At 38.1% G+C, this 20,372-nt stretch overlaps 1 protein-coding gene across 3 annotated transcripts in view; it reads right to left on the bottom strand.

Moving 5' to 3' along the window:
• Positions 1–20,372, bottom strand: part of Nr2c2 (nuclear receptor subfamily 2 group C member 2) — a 66,322-nt gene that overhangs the window by 22,090 nt on the left and 23,860 nt on the right. For 2 of the 3 annotated variants that reach the window (XM_052174344.1, XM_052174343.1), the window contains 3 exons: positions 7,765–7,804; positions 7,032–7,142; positions 741–941 (listed from right to left, as the gene is read on the bottom strand). In XM_052174344.1, the coding sequence (XP_052030304.1) occupies positions 741–941; positions 7,032–7,103 (273 nt within the window). In that variant the 5' untranslated portion in view covers positions 7,104–7,142; positions 7,765–7,804. The remainder of the gene's footprint in view (positions 1–740; positions 942–7,031; positions 7,143–7,764; positions 7,805–20,372) is intronic. The other variant, XM_052174346.1, reaches the window with a different exon arrangement.

Below are 20,372 nucleotides of genomic sequence, written 5' to 3'. Positions count from 1 at the left end.
GAGCCTCCAACCTTACAATTGGCCCTGCTTTCCTTCAGCATCTCCATTTATAAATTTGTTTGTTTATTGTGGCTGCCCCTATTGATGTGTCTCCAATCACATCTTGCTCATCTTGCTCCTCCCTCTCAGAGTAGAGATAAGTAAGACAGAGCAGGAGAAAGAAGTACAGAATAGTTCCTGGAAAATATTCAAGATCAAAATGAAAAGCTATACCTAGGTTGGCCACCTACAATGAGACTAAGGCACCCTCAGCTCTAGAAGGTGCCTTAAAGATATCAGAAGCTACCCAGCACTTGGGAGGCAGAGGCAGGCGGATTTCTGAGTTCGAGGCCAGCCTGGTATACAGAGTGAGTTCCAGGACAGCCAGGACTACACAGAGAAACCCTGACTCAAAAAAACAAAAGAAAAGAAAAAAGATATCAGAGACTAATGGTTTCCACCATGTGGCCCTTTGAGAATAATTCTCCAGTGGCCCCACTATCACCTTGCCTATGTTAGTGTCTTTTCCTCGGATTAGCTTTTATCCCTTCTTACTGTTCCTGGTTGTCTTCTAGGTGTGGCCACTCATTTAATTTAGCTAAGGAAGCAATCCCAACATGCTTGTAAATCCCCAAAGGCTCTCTGTTAAGGTTAGGGTTAGGGTCTTTTAGGGGTGGATTTGGATTCCAAGGCAAGGCAAAGCTGAGCTGAGAAGTGGTCAGTATCTAGTCTGGAAACAACCATCTGTCAATGGGCCTTACCTGGATTCTGCCAGGGACAAGGTTGTCCGAGGTGGTGAATATGAGCTGCTTGGCACTGGATGTCTCTGGAGAAGCCAGGATCACCTTCCCAGTTCCAGCTCCATCTGGGCTGGTTAGGATGAATTGCTGTTTAGAGGATCCAGAGGCGTCCACTGCGGTGACTATCTGGATCTTTTGTCCTGTCTGCTGGTCTGTTACAATCTACAAGATACAACATGGAAGCCCCTTTCGTTGGTGTGTCTTTAGACCTGTCTGCACTTTCAGACAGTGCTTAGGAGGTGATCACTAGAATCAATGCTGGTCTAAGATATATTGCACCAGTTGTAATGGCCAATCTCTACTGTCAACTTGACGGGATTTAGAAGCACTATGGAAACACACATCTAGGTGTCTATGGGAGTCTTTCTAGAAAAATTCGACAATGCAGGGAAGACCCACCCTGAATGCACATGGTGCCATTCCATGAAATGGAACCCTGGACTGAATAGAATAAAAGGGAGAAAATGACTTAAGCACCAGCAATCAATCTATTCTGCTTCTTAACTATGGATGCAATATGACCTTCTGTTTCTGCTGTCATACTCTTTCTACCATAATGACTAAATCTGTGAGCCAAAATTTTGTAAATTTACTTTGTCTGCATTTTATCAAAGCAATAAGAAAAGTAACACACAAGTTCCATGGCAAAGTAAGATAACTACATAGTGAGCTTTTTAGAAATTATTTTTTCAACAATTAGTTTTATCCTAGGATTTTTCTTTAGTATTTTTTTAATTAAAAGCCCCTTTATGAAGATAATCATAAAAATAGATAGGTTTAAACATTTTTTAAAGGGAGTGGAGTGGGTAGTGGTGGAACATGCCTTTAATCCTAGCACTTGGGAGGGAGAATCAGGCAATCCCTGAGTTTGAGGCCAGCCTGGTCTATAAAGTTCTAGGATAGCCAGGGCTACATAGAGAAAGCCTGTCTCAAAAAACAAAACAAAAAGCGTCCCATCCTGTTAACAGTCAAAAAAGGCAGCATTATCTCTTCAAAAATCTGGAGATGGTTGCTTTAAAGAAGTGATAGTTTTGAAGGGAAGGTCCTGTAAAGAGTCTTGTCTTGGTGGCTGAATTCACTTGGCTCTCTGTTGTGATTCATCACCAACCCACTCCATTTTCTGAATAGGCGATCTCTTAGAGGCTACATCTTACTTTACTGTTGCGTGGTCAGGCCAAAAGAAACCTAGCACTTGGAGAGAAGCTATCAAGACTGTGGACCGCAGTGACACAGCAGAAGGCCCGACCCCAATTCCTTGAAAACTCAAAGTCCTTTCTTCCTTGAACTCGTAATTCTTTCCCCTCAGCCTCACAAAGCTTGAGAAAGTTTGTACTGCAGTCTTAGAAAGCTTATAATAAGAGGCAAGCCCAGATTTCCTTACCTGAAACAAATGTCCATGCTCTCTGCTCACCAGTAAGAGAGAACTCAGATGGAGGACTGAGAGGAGAGATGCAATTCTCTATGACTTCCTATCCATTCAGAGCTGATGGGCACTTATTACACATTAGTAAAAGCTAAGCACGACTCACATCATATGCTTTTCTGCATACTTATTCCAGGGAATAAAGTGAAAGAAAGGAAAATAGGTAGAAAACTGCTTTTTAAAAACAGTGTAGTGGAACTAATAAGGTAAGGTGACACAACATCACAAACAGACCACAATGTTACTGAAGTGCACTTAAAAATGTTTTTCTTTTTTTTTAAATGTATATTTCACTAACAATTATGTATCATTTGTAGGTGGATTTAAAAGTATTGAAATGTAAAATGTTAACACTAGAGCAACATCTGAAAGCATTTTTTAAAAGATATTTGATAGTCAACAAAAGAAAGCACATAAATATCTCTATTATAATCAAAAAGAGAAACTTTCTGGCAATTAACACAGAAATTACATGAAAGGGTGATAATAATCTTCAATTTCACACACCAGTAAAAATACAGCAATTATTTCATCGTATTTCATATATAAAGACACAAATGAAAAGACAAAAGATGTACCTTGTACATAAAAATAAAACAACAAAACAGAAAAACAATAACAAAAAGATGAAGTAACTACACTAATCTCAAACAAAATAAACTTCAAAACAAGGAAACAATTGAGTCCTATAAAAAAAGGTACTATATAATGAGAACCAATTCTCAAGGTGTAATAATCCCAAATTCATGTGCTCAAAACAAAGAAGCAAATATATATAAGGAATCTGGGGTTAGCATGTGTAAAATCCTAGGTTACAACACTAGGACTAAAACCCCAAAAACGATCAGGCAAACAAAACAAGGCAAAACCAGATATAACTAGAGGAAGGAACAAAGAAATCCACAGCTATGTTGGAGAGTCAATGTCTCCCTGTACGCACTAGCAAGTAGCTAAACTAGTAAGAACAGTAGGTTAAATAGTATGATCAGCTTGAAATAAATGGCATTTATATGATAATTCCTCTACCACCCACAAAACCTCAACTTCTCAAAATTGCATAGGATAGTCACTAACGGAAACTACATTCTGACTCTTAAAATGCATTGGGAAAAAGTTTGCAGAGTGGAAAGCATATGAAGTATGTTCTCAAACTCAGTGAAACTGAAATAGAAATCAAAATATACTTTTGAATAAAAAATAGGCTGAAGACAAAGTCATAAGAGCAGTCTCGCCTTAGGCTGAGTGGGGCTTACAGCAGGAGTCTTGGCTAATTATTTGGCAGTGATACTTAAAGCCATCTGCTCAGCTAGAGCTAATACAGAAAGCTAGAGCAAACATCCCAAAGTATAATTCTGGAGAACCCCAACATTTTCCATTAGGGAGATGAAGTACAATAGGAGACTACAACCAGAGCCTCAATTAAACCAGAATTTTCCCCCACATTACAGATGGTTACCTCTTCCTAAATACGTAGTAGTCTTTCCTATAAGGCAGATACTCAGCTGAAGGACCATGGATAGAGCAGTAGTTATGCCTTACCATATAATACTTTGAAACAAATTTAAATAATTTTAACAAAATTAGGTATCATTTTCAAAAGGTCTGTTGGCTGAAAGATAAGGGAAGTAAGAATAAAGGGAAGGATGAGGAAAACTACTTTTTTGTTCATAAAAACATAAAGGGCTAAGGAGATGTCTCAGTCAGTTAAGTGCTTCTAGTGCTAGCATGAGGACCTGAGGTTGGATCCCCAATACCTATATAAAAGCTGGGCAAAGAATACCTGTAACCATAGCACCAGAGAGTTAGGGAGTGGAGACAGATAGATCCCAAGGTAACTGACCAGCTAAGCTAGTCAAAATTGTAAGTTCCAAATTTTATGAGAGGTGTTGTCTCAAATTATAATATAAAATTAAAAACAAAATTCCTTGAACTATTTTTTTTTTTAAGAAGGAAGGGCTAGAAATGTGGCTCTGTTGATTAAGAGTGCTTTGCCTGACATGCACATGCCCCACATTTGATACTCAAGTACCACCAAATCTGAGTGTGGTGGCACACAATGTAATTACATCACTCAAGAGACACACGTATGTTTGAGGCCAATGTAGACTGTATAAATTGAGGGAGGGAAAGGAAAAGGAAAGAAGACAGGCAAGCATACAGGCATGCGTGCTATTTCTACCCTGTGCCTTGATTGCTGCGACTTTAGTACAGCATTCACATATTACCTATCCAATCCCCACAGGCAAGCAACAACTCTGAGGAACTAAGAGGGGTCAGAGAGAAAGACAGCAAAAAAGTGGTGGACAAAAAAAAAAAAACCACAAAGCACAATGCTGCTGGCAAGTGAGAAGCAGGTCCAGAATGGCTATAAGAGCTACAGAAACCTTTTTCTGGGGACTACAAGGAAGATTTCAAACTTTCAAAAAAAAAAAAAAAAAAACTAACTGCACAAAGTCCTTTCTAACAAAATTGTACATGAATTGCAACGTTATATAGTTGGATGTTATATATGGAAATGTATTTCAGAAACAAACACTTAATAAAGTTGATCAATGATTACAATAATACTTTCCTGAAAAGCAACAACTGAAAAAGGAAGAGATGAGGACCATCCTAGGAGAACCTCAAAGCACACAGAATTCTCAGTCTACCACTGAATGAAGAAAAATCTCACAATCATCTCCAAAATGGAACTGAATGCAGTACCTTTTGCCCATTAACCTTCCTTTTCAAAGCTGGACTAAAAAGTAAAAAATTGAACCTAATGTTTCCATCATTATCACAGCTCCAGCCCTAAATTTCTGTCTCCAAAGTAGCAACTCTCAGCCCAGCCCCTTCCTCCACTGAGGGACTATGTTCTTCCTCTTCTTCCCTAAAAAAATCTTTGCACCAGTAGGGCCATACCATACAAAAAACACCAGCAAGGCTTCTGGACACCTATGCTAGCCTGGCACCTAATTACTATTATCATAATAATGAATTTTAGCAGAACCCAGAAAAAAGCACTCATAAAAAAAATCTCTGAAAATTGTGGAATGAGGATTATATATCCTACAATGGCATGTTTCAGTATTAATAGTTCTGCAGTATTATAACTATGCGAAAGAATGCCATCATTCTTAAGAAATCTGTGTGACTGATCCAGTGCAAAGAAATGATGCCTGCCATTTATGATCATATAAATAAGAAGTATTACATATAACACACATTCAGAATTGGATGGCAAACCATTAGTGAACACGAGTAAAGGTTTATTTTTATGAACACGAGTAAAGGTTAATTTTATGTATTATTTTCTGTAAATTAGAAGCAGTATAAAAATAAGACACTAAAAGCCATAAGCACAAAACTAGGTGTGTTGCCACGAGCCTGTAATTCCAGTACTGGGGATGTGGAGGCAGAAGAATCAGGAGTTCAAAGCCAACCTCAGCTACACAGCTACATATAAAGTTTGAGGTCAGCCTTAGCTACAGGAGAGCCCATTGCAAAACACTGCAAAACAAAAACAATAACAGCAAGCAAAACCTCTTACAGCACAACTGCTAGCATTTCCTGGTACTCATCTTCAGGGCTGCAGGCCTTACCTCATTTCATCCTTCTGCACTCATATATTCACAGTGAAACCATACAGAAGGTTTTGGAAACTCTCCCTAGGTCATAAGACTGGATCCTGGGTCTGTTTAATTCAACCTAAGCATTGTTTAATCTGACCTCTTTCAATCTTAGCCTTACCAGAGAAGCCACTATTTAGGTTCTAAGCATTGCTCTCATACACTTAAGTACTAAAAATACATTCTCTTTTCAGGCTCCAGGGGATGCAATATTAACTGACAAAGCATAGGCTAGGAATGAGGATATCACGGAGGCCATCTATATAAACACTGAAAACAAAGAAATTATTTTACTTTTAAAAACAAAATTTTAAAAATGGTTTATCTTATCATTGTGAGTTTGTACATTGTGTGTGTGTGTGTGTGTATGTGATTTGTGTATGAGTTAAGGTGCATACATGCTATGGTGTCCTTGTAGAGATATGAGGACAACAACTTTTGAGAATCTGTTTTTTCCTCCTTCCTGTGTTAGTTCAGGGACTGAGCTCAAGTTACCATGGTTTCTTGGCAGGTTCTTTTACCTGCAAATGTTTTTTCTGTTGTTCATCCCTGTTCATGTGTTCCGATTTAGCTGGGTATTCAAATAGCAATGCATTATCCCTTCCCCCCAGCTTCTTGCTATAATCTCCAAAGTCTTTTTGTTCAAAAGGACAGAAAAAATACTCAGTGGATTAAAGGCAGATTTACAGCCCTGTCCCTGCTTAAGTAATAGTCAATAATAATAATAATAATAATAATAATAATAATAGTTACTATGCATAGATAATACATATTAATTTAAAAGGATTATAAATAAGATGACTTTCTAAGCATTTTTAAAGCATTAAATTTGCTGATTTAGGGCAAGACCTACTATTATATATATTTTCCAAATAGGAAAGTGAGGCATTAAAATTGTTAATTGCCCTTACTGAAAAACCTATTAAGTGGGGGCACTGGATGTGACTACAAACAAGGAGTCCCTGATCTTAATAATATATTGCCTTTCAATTTGGAAGTAAGTAAATAATAAAATGGCATGTCATTCAGTATTTTGAAGGAATTAATTCATACTTTTGCTTTAAAAGTAACTTAAACAAATATAAATTTTTACCTGCTTTCTAAATTAATGAGCTCACACTGTACTTGATGCCAAGAGGTAAATACTCTGTAGTGAATCTCTTAGACAGGTTTGGTTTTGGGCAGAGTGAAGAAACCCAGTGGAAGTAGCATGAGTACCTGAATGCGCTGAGGTGAGGCTACCGCAGAGTCGGTGGAAATTATCTGGATGCGCGGGGAGGGGCTGGTCATCCCTGGAGATTCCGGCCAAGAGGTCTGTGCACGTGGTACCTGTGGATGAGAACACGCGGTTTAGGAAGGTACCCAGTAATTTCCTAAGAACTACACTTTTCTTTCTTTCTTAATGGCAAGGTCTTTAAAAGTCTATGCTGGCCTTAAACTATTGAACTACTAACCCTCCTATTTACTACCTCCCAAGTACCAGGACTACAGGTGTGCACAACCATGCCTAGCAGGAGCATGCCTCTTGCACTTGCTGTAGCTTTGAATGACCAACTTGACTACTGAATTATCAACACAGGACAACAAAGGAAATGGTGAGATACTGCCCATGATAGTCCTAAGAAAGCACCATCTTAAAATAGCTGCTTTTCATGACCTTTAAGAAAAGCTATCAAAATAACTTTTATTGGTCTTTGTACTTGATGCCAAGAGGTAAATACTCTTGGTCGTTAATGTTTTTCCACTGTTTCCAAAGCCAGCTGTGAAACTCTTTTCTGTGATAACTTTTAATAGAAAGGCTTTCACAACACTGCAAGGGATGGATAATATGGAACCAGTGCAGCCCTAAAAATTACTGGGAGCAGCATTTGGTTTGGCAATCTTCTAGATTCAGGCAGAACTGAGTTGGGCAAAGTTCACCATGAACACAAGGGTCTCATACAATACCTACCAAAGGCGAGGATCAACGTGCTGAGTGGTCACCTGGGCACCTGAAGTAAGAAGACAGTATTTTCCTAGATTAAAAGTATATCATGAACCAATATCATACAAAGGTAGCATGTTTCCCACATCCTAAAATATATTTCTCTAATTTGTTCTGTGAGGCCAATATTGCTCAATATCTTACAAGATGTCATGAAAATTATCTTATAAATATAGATATAAAAACTCAACAAAAGAAAGCAAACTGAATCCAGTAGCATGCCTAAGTGTAGCTTTCCTAAGGAATGCAAGTCTGGTTCAGTGCATGAAAATCACAGTTCAGCAAGAGCTGCAAGATCACTTCAATGGACAAAACAAACAGAAAGCACTTGACAAAACCTAATACCTTTTCATGATTTAAAAGAAAAAAAAAAACAAAAACAAAAACCCAATGAAATGAGGAAAGCACTCAGTCTGATAAAGGATAGAGGACAAAAGCTTTCCCCCAAGATAAGAAACAAGACCAGGTATGATTTCACCGCTGTGTGAATGTACTGGAACTATTAGCTGGGAAACTAGGTAGGGAGACAAGAAAACTAAAGGGGGTTAAGGAGAGCTAAAGGGGAAGAAAGATGAGGGAAGCAGATATATACCATGATTGTAAAAAAAAAATTAATATGCATATTAAATGTTATTACATAAAAATCTTACAGAACACACAAAAATTCCCTTACAACTAACTAGTCAGAGTTCCAAGGTTGCAGATATAAGATTAACTGCATTTCTATACACTGGCAATAGCAATCTGAAAACAAAATTAAGAAAATAATCTCACTGATGATATAACATAAAAAAGAAGAAAACATGGGAGTAAATATCAAAGTAAGTATAAAGAATCCAGGTGTGATGGCTCCTACATGTAATCCCAGAAAGCTGAAGCAGTGGATTGCTGTTTGAGACCAATCAGAGATACATAAGCCAGCTTGGACTAGAGTGAGAGCTTGTTCTTCTCTACCCTGACCCCGCTCCCCTGCCTCTCCCCCCCCCCCCAAAAAAAAAGAAAAAGAAAAGGATGGCAAGAAAAAGAAAACAAAGAAACAAATCCCCAGAAAATACTACTGACAGAATTAAAAAGCCTAAGTAGAAAGACACCCGTGTTCTCAGACCAGAATACAATGCTAATAGGTACTGCTTCCTAAACGGACAGATTCAATGTCATCCCTGCTAAAAACCCAATTGCCTCAACTACTCTAGTCATTTTCTGTTAGATGTTTTGAGCACCAGTTTTGAAAATGTCTAATTCTTACCATTTATTCTTTTACTTACATATTCATTCAAAACCAAAAATATGCCCATTATATATCATTCTCCAGACTATATAAAACTGGCTAAGGGATTTCAGATTTCTTTTAGGGTCGATAAAATTAGAAAGTAGAGATAAAAATATATGAATTATATTGTTGTGAATCATGTTTAATTTTTCTTAAAATAATGAGTGTACAAAATTTTCCACTTTGTTGTATACCTGTGCATCTCAGCACATGTGAAGCCAAGACAGAAAGATTCAGAGTTAGAAGCCAGTCTGGGCTATAGAGCAAGATTCTGTCTCAAAAAAAACAAACAAACAAACAAACAAAAACAAACAAAACAAAACTTTATTTAATTCCTAGTGCAAGAAACAGGACAGAGGTCATCTCTGAGGAGGAAGGAGGAGTGAATGAAAATGAAAAATAGGGGCTGGAGAGATGGCTTAGTGGTTAAGAGCACTGACTGCTCTTCTGAAAGTCCTGAGTTCAAATCCCAGCAACTATATGGTGGCTCGAAACCATCTGTATAGCTACAGTGTATTCATATACATAAAATAAATAAATAAATAGATAGATCTTTTATTAAAAAAAGGAAAATGAAACATTTTTTTAAATGTCTAAATTTCTAGAATTTAGGAAATTTCTTCCTCCCTCATTTTTCGCCCTGCTATCCCTCTCTTTCTGTCTTAGGAAACAGGATATTATGTATGCCATGCTAGCTTCGAGCCCAGTATGTAGCCAAGGATAATTTCTGAATGTCTGATCTTCCTGCTTCTGCCTTCCACTTCCTGGTTACAGATGGGTGCTTTGTATAAATTGGGCAAGCACTCTACCAAATGAGCTACATTCCACACCCCCTATTCTCAACCTGGGTGGTAGATACATGGAAACATTCTCTCTGTGATAATTCATTTAGTTTTGCAATCAACAGAATATATATATATTTACATTAACATTTAAAATTTATATATAAATTACACTAACAAATTTGTCTTTTAAATAACCAAGTGTATTCAAAAATATTTTATAGAAACCCAGAAAAGATTTTCAAATCACAAAACTACAGCAACTATTGGACCTATGTCATACTTGAACCTAGTTGGGCTATGAGAATGCTGTTTTTAAGCTTTGCAGTCTGGTCCAAGTAAGGGCTATACTCTCTGGAATCTGGCTTCTTTACCTGTGTGAGCATATGCTTGCCAAGTTCATGACTCCTTATTTTAGAAGCACAGGCTACTGATATAGCACAATGATACAGTACCTGCCTAGCACACACAAAATCCCTAAATGCAATCTTATTTATAAAAGAAGACCAAAAGACTACCTGGGTTGGATGGGGAAGGATATTGGCAATGGATTCACTATTAAATTTAGGTTAAGTGAATAGCTTCAAGCACCCTTGGGAGTCAGTATGTTCAATCTGGAAGCGATAAAGCTAGTAGTCTAGATTTCCAAGGCCTTTGAGATGGAATATAGTAGTAGCTGTGCTATGCTTTTGTGCTGCTTTAATAGATAATAGAAAAATAACATAATGGAGGAACCATTACATTCACTGTTTCAGTCATCACAGAGGCAATGAGGCACAGCTGAGCTGCTCTCACTTGGCAAGGAAGAAACAGAAAAGACGGGGCCACAGAAATACAGTCCTCAAAGACTTATTCCCAAGATCTAACTTCCTGCAACAAACCACCACCTCCTATATTTCATCACTTCCCACCAACATCATTATTTTATAACTCCATCAAGTGATGAATCCATTTGTCTAGTCAATGCCTTCATTATCTCACTGTCTAGAGAAATGCTACTGATACACCTTCCATTTTTCAATCCTAGTAAGTTGACAATTGAAGTCAAACATTTCAATGTTATCAGAAGCAGCATGAAGATGGTCTTACTTAAAGTAAAGTGATATCATACATAACAGAACCTCTAAGAAATGCTTGCAAGTGTCTGAATTTAGAGACTAGCATTATAAATAAATCTGGAAATACATTCTCCTTCCATATGTATATTGGGAAACATTCAGCACAGTGATATAAGGTCAGCCTGATAACAAAACATAAAAAACACTAGCTATTCTTCCACCTAGTCTAAGCCTCTGCTTTCTGTCTTTCCCTGCGTGTGATCTCAGTGCCAGCTGAGTCTCTGCCTTAGTCTTGCCATTGTCTACCTCCTTCAACTTCTCAGCTTGCAGAGAACAGATTCAATTAATGCTCAAATACAACTGTCAGGCAACATTCAGGTTTATATGTTATATCTTGGGTAGAGTACTTGTGCTTTAACAAGAAAACTACTAGTATAAAGAACTCTAGAGCTGAGAATGTGGCTCAATTGTAGAGCCTTGTCTTATATCAAAGGGCCCTAGGTTCCAATCCCTAGCAATGCTTATTTGGGTGCGGTGGCAATCCCAGCACTAAGGATGATGTGGGTATAGACTGGAATAAGAAATCTGAGCTATGTAAAAACATATGCCTTTAATTCCAGCACTTCAGGAGCCCGAGGCAGAGGCGGGTAGATCTCTGAATCTAAGGGCTTGTTCTACACAGGGAAACCCCATCTTGGGATGGGGTGGGAGACTGTACTGGCTTGTTTTGTGGGTCAACTTGACACAAACTGGAGCTATCACAGTGAGAGGAGCTTCTCTTGAGGAAATGCCTTCATGAGATCCAGCTGTAGGGTATTTTCTCAATTAGTGATCAAGGTAGGAGGGCCCATTGTAGGTGGTGCCATCCATCCCTGGGCTAGTAGTCTTTGGTTCTATAAGAAAGCAAGCTGAGCAAGCCAGAAAGCAGCATTTTTCCATGGCTTCTGCATCCACTCCTGCCTCCAAGTTCCTGTCCTGACTTCCTATGGTGATAAACAGCAATGTGGAAATGAAAGTATAAGCTGAATAAACCCTTTCCTCCCCAACTTGCTTCTTGGTCATGTTTGTACAGGAATAGAAACCCTGACTAAGACAGAGACCCTGTATCAAACACCAAAAAATCAAGGAAGGATCCCATGAAACTGTGTGCAAAGTGTGTTATGAAGATGTACGTACAGGTATGCTTGGACACAGACCTTTCCATGGTCTGCAGCTTAGACTAAAAGGGTTAAACTTCACTTCTTTCTAAAGTTATACATGTATTTCCAATACACGGGTTATCTTTGCTATCTCCATAGTCTAATTAAAGCCCCGTTTCAAAAAGAGAAAGAAAAAAAAAAAAGAAAGAAAATGAAAAAAAAAAAAAAGACATTCTCACAAACTCCCAAAGTATAACAGGCAGATTATAGATGAGATGCAATGTGGAAGGGTAAAATTTAATATTGTAAATAGAAATCATAGGGGATCTGTAACACTAGATATGGACTACAATGACCCTGGACTATTGTTTCATGCTTAATTGATAAATAATCATATCCATGTACATTTGGATTTACTATGCATATGAATACTATGAAGGGACAAAACAGGATAAAAATATCTTTGCCACCTCAAAAAATATGTTATACTAGGACTATCAAGTCTTTTCTGATATTAAAAAAAGAGCCCTGTTTCTGAGGTCTGCCTTTACGTCCCTCAAACTGGCTTGATTGTCTCCTCTAGGCTCCACAGTCCTGGATACTGGCACTCTTCACAGGGCACTACCCTATCTGTTCAATGACCTAAGAACAGGAATACATCACTGTTTGTCTTCTGAGCACAAAGTGAATGCTTAGTGAATGAGCAATGCTATCTTAGGGAAAGAATAAGATGCCTCTGTTTTGCTGCCTTGAATTTGGACTTTGCTTAGATCTTCTGTCTGCTAATTAGACATTGTGTAGGTACAGCGCAGTGCCTCCCTTGGACGTTTATTACATAAACCAAGGACATGGTTGGGTTCTCAAAATTTAAGTTCAGATTTTCTCACATTCTTCCATCACTGCATAGCACTGCCTCCCACACAAGTCATCTGCTGAAAAATAAACATTTAGGCTGAGGAATATCTGAACAACATAGAATGAATGTGCAGATAACAAAACTTCTAAATTTAGGTTGCAACATTTCCATAAAGCAAAACAGTTCAAACATAGTACAGAAAAATTGGAAAACAAACCTAATATACTACAAATCTCAATCAAGAACTTCTGAATTCTTAACATCCAGGGGAAATAATGAACAATGCAAATGCCTAAAGGGCTATTGGCAACCTAGGCTAAAAAGAACCATATTCTTTCGTTTCACATGACCATGGCATTTGGGTCACTGGACAGTGAGTGACCCCTGTGTTGAAGTTTGCATCACTTGTGTAGTAGGCTTCATCAGAGGGGAACTGATAAGCTGCTCCTGAACTGTAGAGTCTACCTCTGTTTTAGTTTGGGGGTTCTACTGCTGTGATAAACACCATGGCCAAAAGCAGCTTAAGAGAAGAAATCATTTATTTCGCCCCACACCTCACAGTACATTACCAAGAGACAAGATGGGAACTTGGAGGCAGGAACTGAGGCAGAGACCATGGAGGGATGCTCCTTACTGGATAGCATCTTACTGCTTTACTGGATGCTGCTTACTCAAGGCTATCTCAGTCTGTATTCTTAATACCCCAGAACCACCTGCCCAGGGGTGGTACCACCCACAATGGGCTGGGCCCACCCATATCAATCATTAATCAAGAAAATGCCCCTCTGGTTTGTCTACAGACTATTCTTATAGAGGCATTTTCTTAACTGTGGTTCCTTCTCAACGTGACAAAAACTAACCAGGACAAACTCCTTGTGTAACACAAAGGACTGGAAAGTTATTAGTTCAGCTGATGAGTTATGCTGTCTTGATGACCTACAAGTTCTGTACTTGAAGTCTTTATAAAGACTCAAATTTAAACAATATAGATGAACACACATACAATCTGTAAGGCAGAAAGATCATGAGTCCCAGTTCAGCCTGGTGGACCAAAGGAGACCTTGTCTTGAAACTTAAAAAAAACAAAGCCAACAACTATATCTCACAATTATGTAAAACTGTGTGATATTTAATAGCAATCTGGTTCATAATCTTTTGTTCATAGGCAGATTATCTGCCAAAAACAAGCAATGTATCACCACACTCTCACACTAGTCTCTAAAAAGAAAGAAAGCCTGCTAGTACTTTAGCATAATAGATGTGAATTCCTCAAATACACAACTGGTTTCTAAATACTATGCATTTTACTAACAGCTTTGGAAACAAGTTTCTACTAAAATACAGTGCTTAGAGCCGCCACCACCACCACCATCACCCCCCACCCCCCCACACACTCATGTTCACACATACACAAATACAACTAGAGAAGATTTCCTGTGCTACCCCACTGGTTTGCTTTCTTCTACTTCTCCCATTCCACTAGTGCTCATGTGTGCATACGTGTGTGTGTCTCTCTCTCTCTCTCTCACACTCACACACACACACACACACACACACACACACACTCACCAGTCAATTGTTTCTAGCAGCTTTATTTACATTTTTTTCCTCAGCAACTTCTCAAGCCAAATAGTATCCAAATCAGCCAGGAGTTGGTGGATAGCCTTCAAACTCTGCTGTGCAGATTCCATTTACCATACCAGACAAGGCTGTTTAAAGCTGCCCTTTCTGTGACCCTGCTGTGTTGAAGGTCAAGTTTACTATCATTCACTGTAACCAAGGAAGCAAAATCAAGTGTTTCTGTTGTTCTGCCAGCTAGCTGCTGAAGCAGTCTGTTAACTACCATGTTGACCTACTTCTGGGAAGATGTATGTTATTTTTCCAAGGCTTCCCCTTTACCTAGACTCCTGTGGCTTTGTTAAACCCTCTCCCCACTACCCCTTCCCTTTACAGATCTCCTTTCTTTAGCGAATTTGTAGAATGATACTATAGAGGATAAACAACTAGAAGCAATTTTAAAACTACATGGCATAGAGAGAAGATTTGGAGAACATGGACAGTCTGCATATAGTATATTCAACTTCACTATGCCAAAGCTAATATTTCTATAGATATGGAATCTCTGAAGCACAAGTAACATATGGTCTTGTACTGGCTGGGTTTGTGTGTCAACTTGACACAGGCTGGAGTTATCACAGAGAAAGGAGTTTCAGGTGAGGAAATGCCTCCATGAGATCCAACTGTGAGGCATTTTCTCAATTAGTGATCAAGGGGGAGGGCCCCTTGTGGGTGGTACCATCCCTGGGCTGGTATTCTTGAGTTCTATAAGAGAGCAGGCTGAGCAAGTCAAGGGAAGCAAGCCAGTAAGGAACATCTCTCCATGGCCTCTGCATCAGCTCCTGCTTCCTAACCTGCTTGAATTCCAGTCCTGACTTCCTTTTGTGATGAACAGCAATGCAGAAGTGTAAACTGAATAAACCCTTTCCTCCCCAACTTGCTTCTTGGTCATGATGTTTGTGCAGGAATAAAAACCCTGACTAAGATAGTTGGTAAGGTATGCTATATTCTATTATACAATATAAGACAGCTATGAAAATCATGCTCTTGCAATCTAAATAGCAAGCTGCAGATAGAATATTCTATAAAATAGCATTATGGAAATACAAAGTAGTATACACACTGTGGGTACAACTGAATAAATATATATTTTAAAAGATCAAAAAAATTTATTCATCCAATAAGCAAATTCTATCTTACTGTTTGAGACAGGTCTCACTACACAGTTGTTTCTGGCTAGTCTGAAACTATGTAAGATCATGCTGGGCTCAAATTTATCTGCTCTTAAGTACTAGAAGTACACTACTATGCCTAGATCAACCAGCAAAATTTAAGTGCTCATTATACTTCAAGCCAATTTATAGGACCCAGGGAACACAACAGTAAATGTAACAAAAGTTTTATGTGGTAAAGGGCTAAGCCTGTAGATAATAAACTCACAGAGGATAAAAGCAACCATAATTGGGGTGGAGGGGGTAGGTAATGGAATACAAGTGGTAGCCATCTTATATCTGATAAGAACTTCCAATGAAGGTTACCTTCCAAGATCATGCTAAAGTTTGGTACTTTGAATAATCTTATTTTTCACAGGTCTATAATAGGTGTTTTTATATTTTCCTTATTTTTTTTTCTTTTTAAAGCTTGTCTTGTAACCCATCTAGGAAGCAAGACAATTATTAGGATAAAGTATAAAAGTATTCTGTGCTCTAGACTATTAAAGAGTTGCCTCTGAAGACTTTAAAAAACTAGACTGTTTCTTTACCTACAAAGCTACACAGAATTATCCTGGTGAGCTTAGTTTATCAAAACCATCCAAACTAAGCATCATGGCTCCTGTGTAGGAAGCTTTGGGCCCATTCTTTGATTATTCTAAATCTCTGCTTACTTGTAAAACTGAGCTCAATGCCTCCTTACTTCACTGAAAAGTTTATATGAGGTAGTAAAGGACAAACTGTAATCTATATACAACATTCTTATTCTTATTTCTCGGAGGGAATCAAGTATAGTGCTATCTTAGGACCAAGGAAGATGTCCTTATCCAGCAGCAGCAGCAGCTCTGTTTCTGATATTTTTGTCAACAAAGTAGTTTCACTTCCTAATTTCTAATTTTCTAATTGACAAGTAAAAGGGTACAATTTCCCAAATCTTTAAAAAGGAATGGACACTAACCATATACCTCAAATGCAGTGAAAAGTCAGGATACTCGTACTCTCTATGAAAGAGCAGTATTTCTTTGTGCCAAGACACAGCACAGGCATTATTTTGGAATACATAAGCTACAATTCTTGTGCAGGGACACCAAGCTTCCTCATTTTCTCCCTTCTGACAACTCCTCTGGTCACCTCAGTTCTCATATCACAAGTCTAGTCTTACTTTTCTAACATCAGTTTTCTTATAGTTCCACAGTATCCATTTCTTTTTCTTATTACCCTTAAGTCACAGCTTATTTAAGGATGTGCATCCAGCTGAGTTCTCTTATCAGTTATGGTATCTACACTTGACTAACATGACACATGCATTAAACCTAGATGGTTTTCCTTTTGCTTCTCCTGAATGTAAATATAGTTTGTATATAAATATCTATATTTTTCTATAAATATCATTTTTGAATAATAAAAATATGTAAAAAGTGCCAATATATAAAGAGGACCTTGGATGTGAAGGAGATAGATCACAATTCATGCTCAATAAGGTAACTTCTGGTCTATCTACTTATTGCATGTAAAGTTACATAATTATTTTTAAGAAATTAAGAATAAAAACTCAGAAGATCCAGTTTGACTCTCACAGCTCTGGATTTACCAATTCCATTTTTAGTCTAGAGAAATATTCCCACAGGAGCCCAAGGAAGCATACAAAGATGTTCTTTACAGCACTATTTATATCTAAGAAATTCTGGAAAGCAACCTAAATGTATATCACAATGGAGTGGACAAATACAGATCCAACCCATGCACCATTACAGCCTGACAAGGAGAATCAGTGTTTGAATCTGAAGTCACTAAAAACTATTACCAAGTTAACTGACTGATCCTGAGGATCAGTGGAGCATAACCTTATGTTGAACTTAAAAACTTTGTTTCTGGAGCTTGAGGTGTAACTCAGTGGTACAACACTTACCTGGGATACACACAGGCCCTGGGTTCCATCCCTATGACCATTAAAATAAAGTAACACCCCAACAAGAAAACCTGGAGGTGTCTAAATTATACATGAATACAGCCTTCCCATGAATACAGGGAAGGCTAGAAGTTAACATACCAAACTTAAAATGTCAATGAAGTGACCCCAGACATATCACATGCTGATTGTATTGTAATTAAGGCTAAAATGTAAAGATTACTAATGTAAACTCTAGAATTATAAAACCTCCTAGGAGATAAGATCTTGTGGCCTTGGGTTAGGTAAAAATTTTAGATATAAAATAAATAACATAAATCAATAAATTAAAAGTTATTAAAATAAAAAGCTTTTGCTCTTTAAGAAACATGTCAAGAAAATTCAAAGATAAAGACGGGGGCTTGTAATATGATCATCAGGTAAAGGTACTTGCTGTTGGGCATCTGTGAGCTTAGCTCAACACCCTCAGCAGAGCTGTTTGCACATGAAACATTCTGCGGAATATTCTACGGCTTAATTTGATTCCTGTTTTCCCGCCCAGTGTGGTAGGGATCTCCCAGGTGTCTATGGCTATAATTGTTTTTTCCTGCTGTTTTTCCTGGCCTCTAGTATATATTGCTGGTCCCTCAGTAAAGCTTTGGTATTCTCCTTACTGAATGACACAGGTCTGTGTCTTCTGTCAATCCCCCAGGCCTACACACTTGATACCGTGGCAGCGCGGGCTCACTTCCAGGACCTACCTGGTAAAGAGAACTGACTCCCATGGGTTGTCCTGGGCTATGGCAAGTGTATACTCTTATGTGTGTACACACGTAATACATACACACAAACATGTGTTAAGTTTTTTGGTTTGTTTTTTTTTAAATCCAGCCAAAGATTAGGAGTAGTTATCTCCAAAATTCATTTTTGATGAAGAACATATAATTGGGGCTATTCATGGTGGCATACAACTTTAATACCAGGATCCAGGAGGAAGAGGAAGGTAGATCTTACAGCTAGCTAGCTAGAGCTATACATTGAACCCTATTTCAAAAAACAACAAACAAATAACCAAAAACAATGAAAAAACCTCTTAAAACGTAAAAGAGCAACTCAAAAATAGGCAAAGGACTTGAATAGACATTTTATCAAAGATACTATATGTATGGCAAGTAATCACAAGATGCTTCGCATCAGTGTAAGGAGCAGGTAGCATACATTTGCTACTACACATCTGCCACAAAGCCTCTTATCACAAATACTAATCAAATAAAGAGTTTACAGCAACTCAAAGTCTCCTACACTGCTGACAGGAATAATAAAATGAGATAAACACCGTGGAACACAATTTATTATTCAAATTGCATCTGAAATATTTAAGTCTATACCTTTAGATTGGTCTGCCCTCTGCCTTTGGTCAAATGCTTGTTTTTGTAGTAAACAGTGATTAATGCAGAATTGTGGCTGATCAAGATACTAAGAATAAGTGGTGAATGCTCAGCTCTCAAGAAAACATCTATATTGCTCCTTTCAAGGCTCAGGGAACATTGAGAAAAAGGCAGAGGTGGTTGAAAAAAGCTGTGACTTTGCACTTATAAACTCACAGCAGCTATAGTTACCTGGGCAAGGGAAGGGAAGAAGGTGCTCACCAGTTCCTGGTACTTCCCTCAGAGAGCTACCGTGGGGGATGGGTGCTAGGGGAGGAAGTCACTGTTTTCGATGGTGTAGCCACTGGCAAGTTACCGAAACACCAATCAACTTGTCATACCCATGATCATATAGTGGTTCTAGACAAGGAGGGGGATTATCTTAGTTAAAGTTTCTACTGCTGTGATAAGTATCATAACCAAAAGCAATGTGGGGAAGACAACATTTGTTTTATTTTACACTTCCAGGAAACAGTCAGTCCATCACTGAGCGAAGTCAGGAACTGAAGCAGAGGCCATGGAGAAACTTCTTACTGCCTTGCTTCTCATGGCTTGCTCAGCTTGCTTTCTTATAGCACCCAGGCCCAGGGGTGGTACCCACAGTGAGCTCAGTCCTCTCACATCAATCATCAAGAAAATGCCTCATAGGCTTGCCCACAGACCATTCTGGAAAGGGCATTTTCTCAGCTGAGGTTCCTTCTTCCAAAATGACTCTAGCTTGTATCAAGTTGACATAAAAACTAAAACAGGAATAAAATATACAATAATGTTATTCTCAACAATTATGTGCTAATAAATCTTAAATAAAATAGACAATTAGACAATAGATAATTATTTTTAAAGGTACCTATAAAATTCTAAACAGGATTTTTCCAAAGGAGGTAGTGATTGTAGACAGAATTATTATATACATATATGTGCTTGTCAAATAATATGTTCATTAAAAAAAAAAGGAAAAGAAACAGAAGGGTTGGAGAGATGACTCAGTGATTAAGAGACCCAGTTGCTCTTTGAGAGAACCCAAGTTCAATTCCCAGCTCCTACAGGGCAGCTCACAACTGTCTCTAACTCCAGTTTCAGGATATCTGACACTCTTACACAGACACATACAGGCAAAACACCAATGTACATGAATTCTGGAAAAAAATAGACACATTACACAGAAAGGAACAAGGTATAACAAGTGATGCGTGAAACTTTAAACTATAGAGTAATGTTATTCTTAACAATTATGTGTTAATAAATCTTAAATTAGACAAATTGTTATTTTTTTAAAAGGTACTTTAAAATTCATTCAAGGCAAATTCTATGAGTATTATAGAAGCACCAATTCCAATATCAGATAAACTATCAGAGGACAGAATGAAGGGCCATCTCTCAATATCTA

This window comes from Apodemus sylvaticus, chromosome 2, assembly GCF_947179515.1.
Source record: "Apodemus sylvaticus chromosome 2, mApoSyl1.1, whole genome shotgun sequence".
In the NCBI taxonomy this organism is placed as follows: Eukaryota; Metazoa; Chordata; class Mammalia; order Rodentia; family Muridae; genus Apodemus; species Apodemus sylvaticus.
The sequence above is the reverse complement of the archived record's forward strand: the minus strand, read 5'-3'. Positions and strand labels throughout refer to the sequence as shown.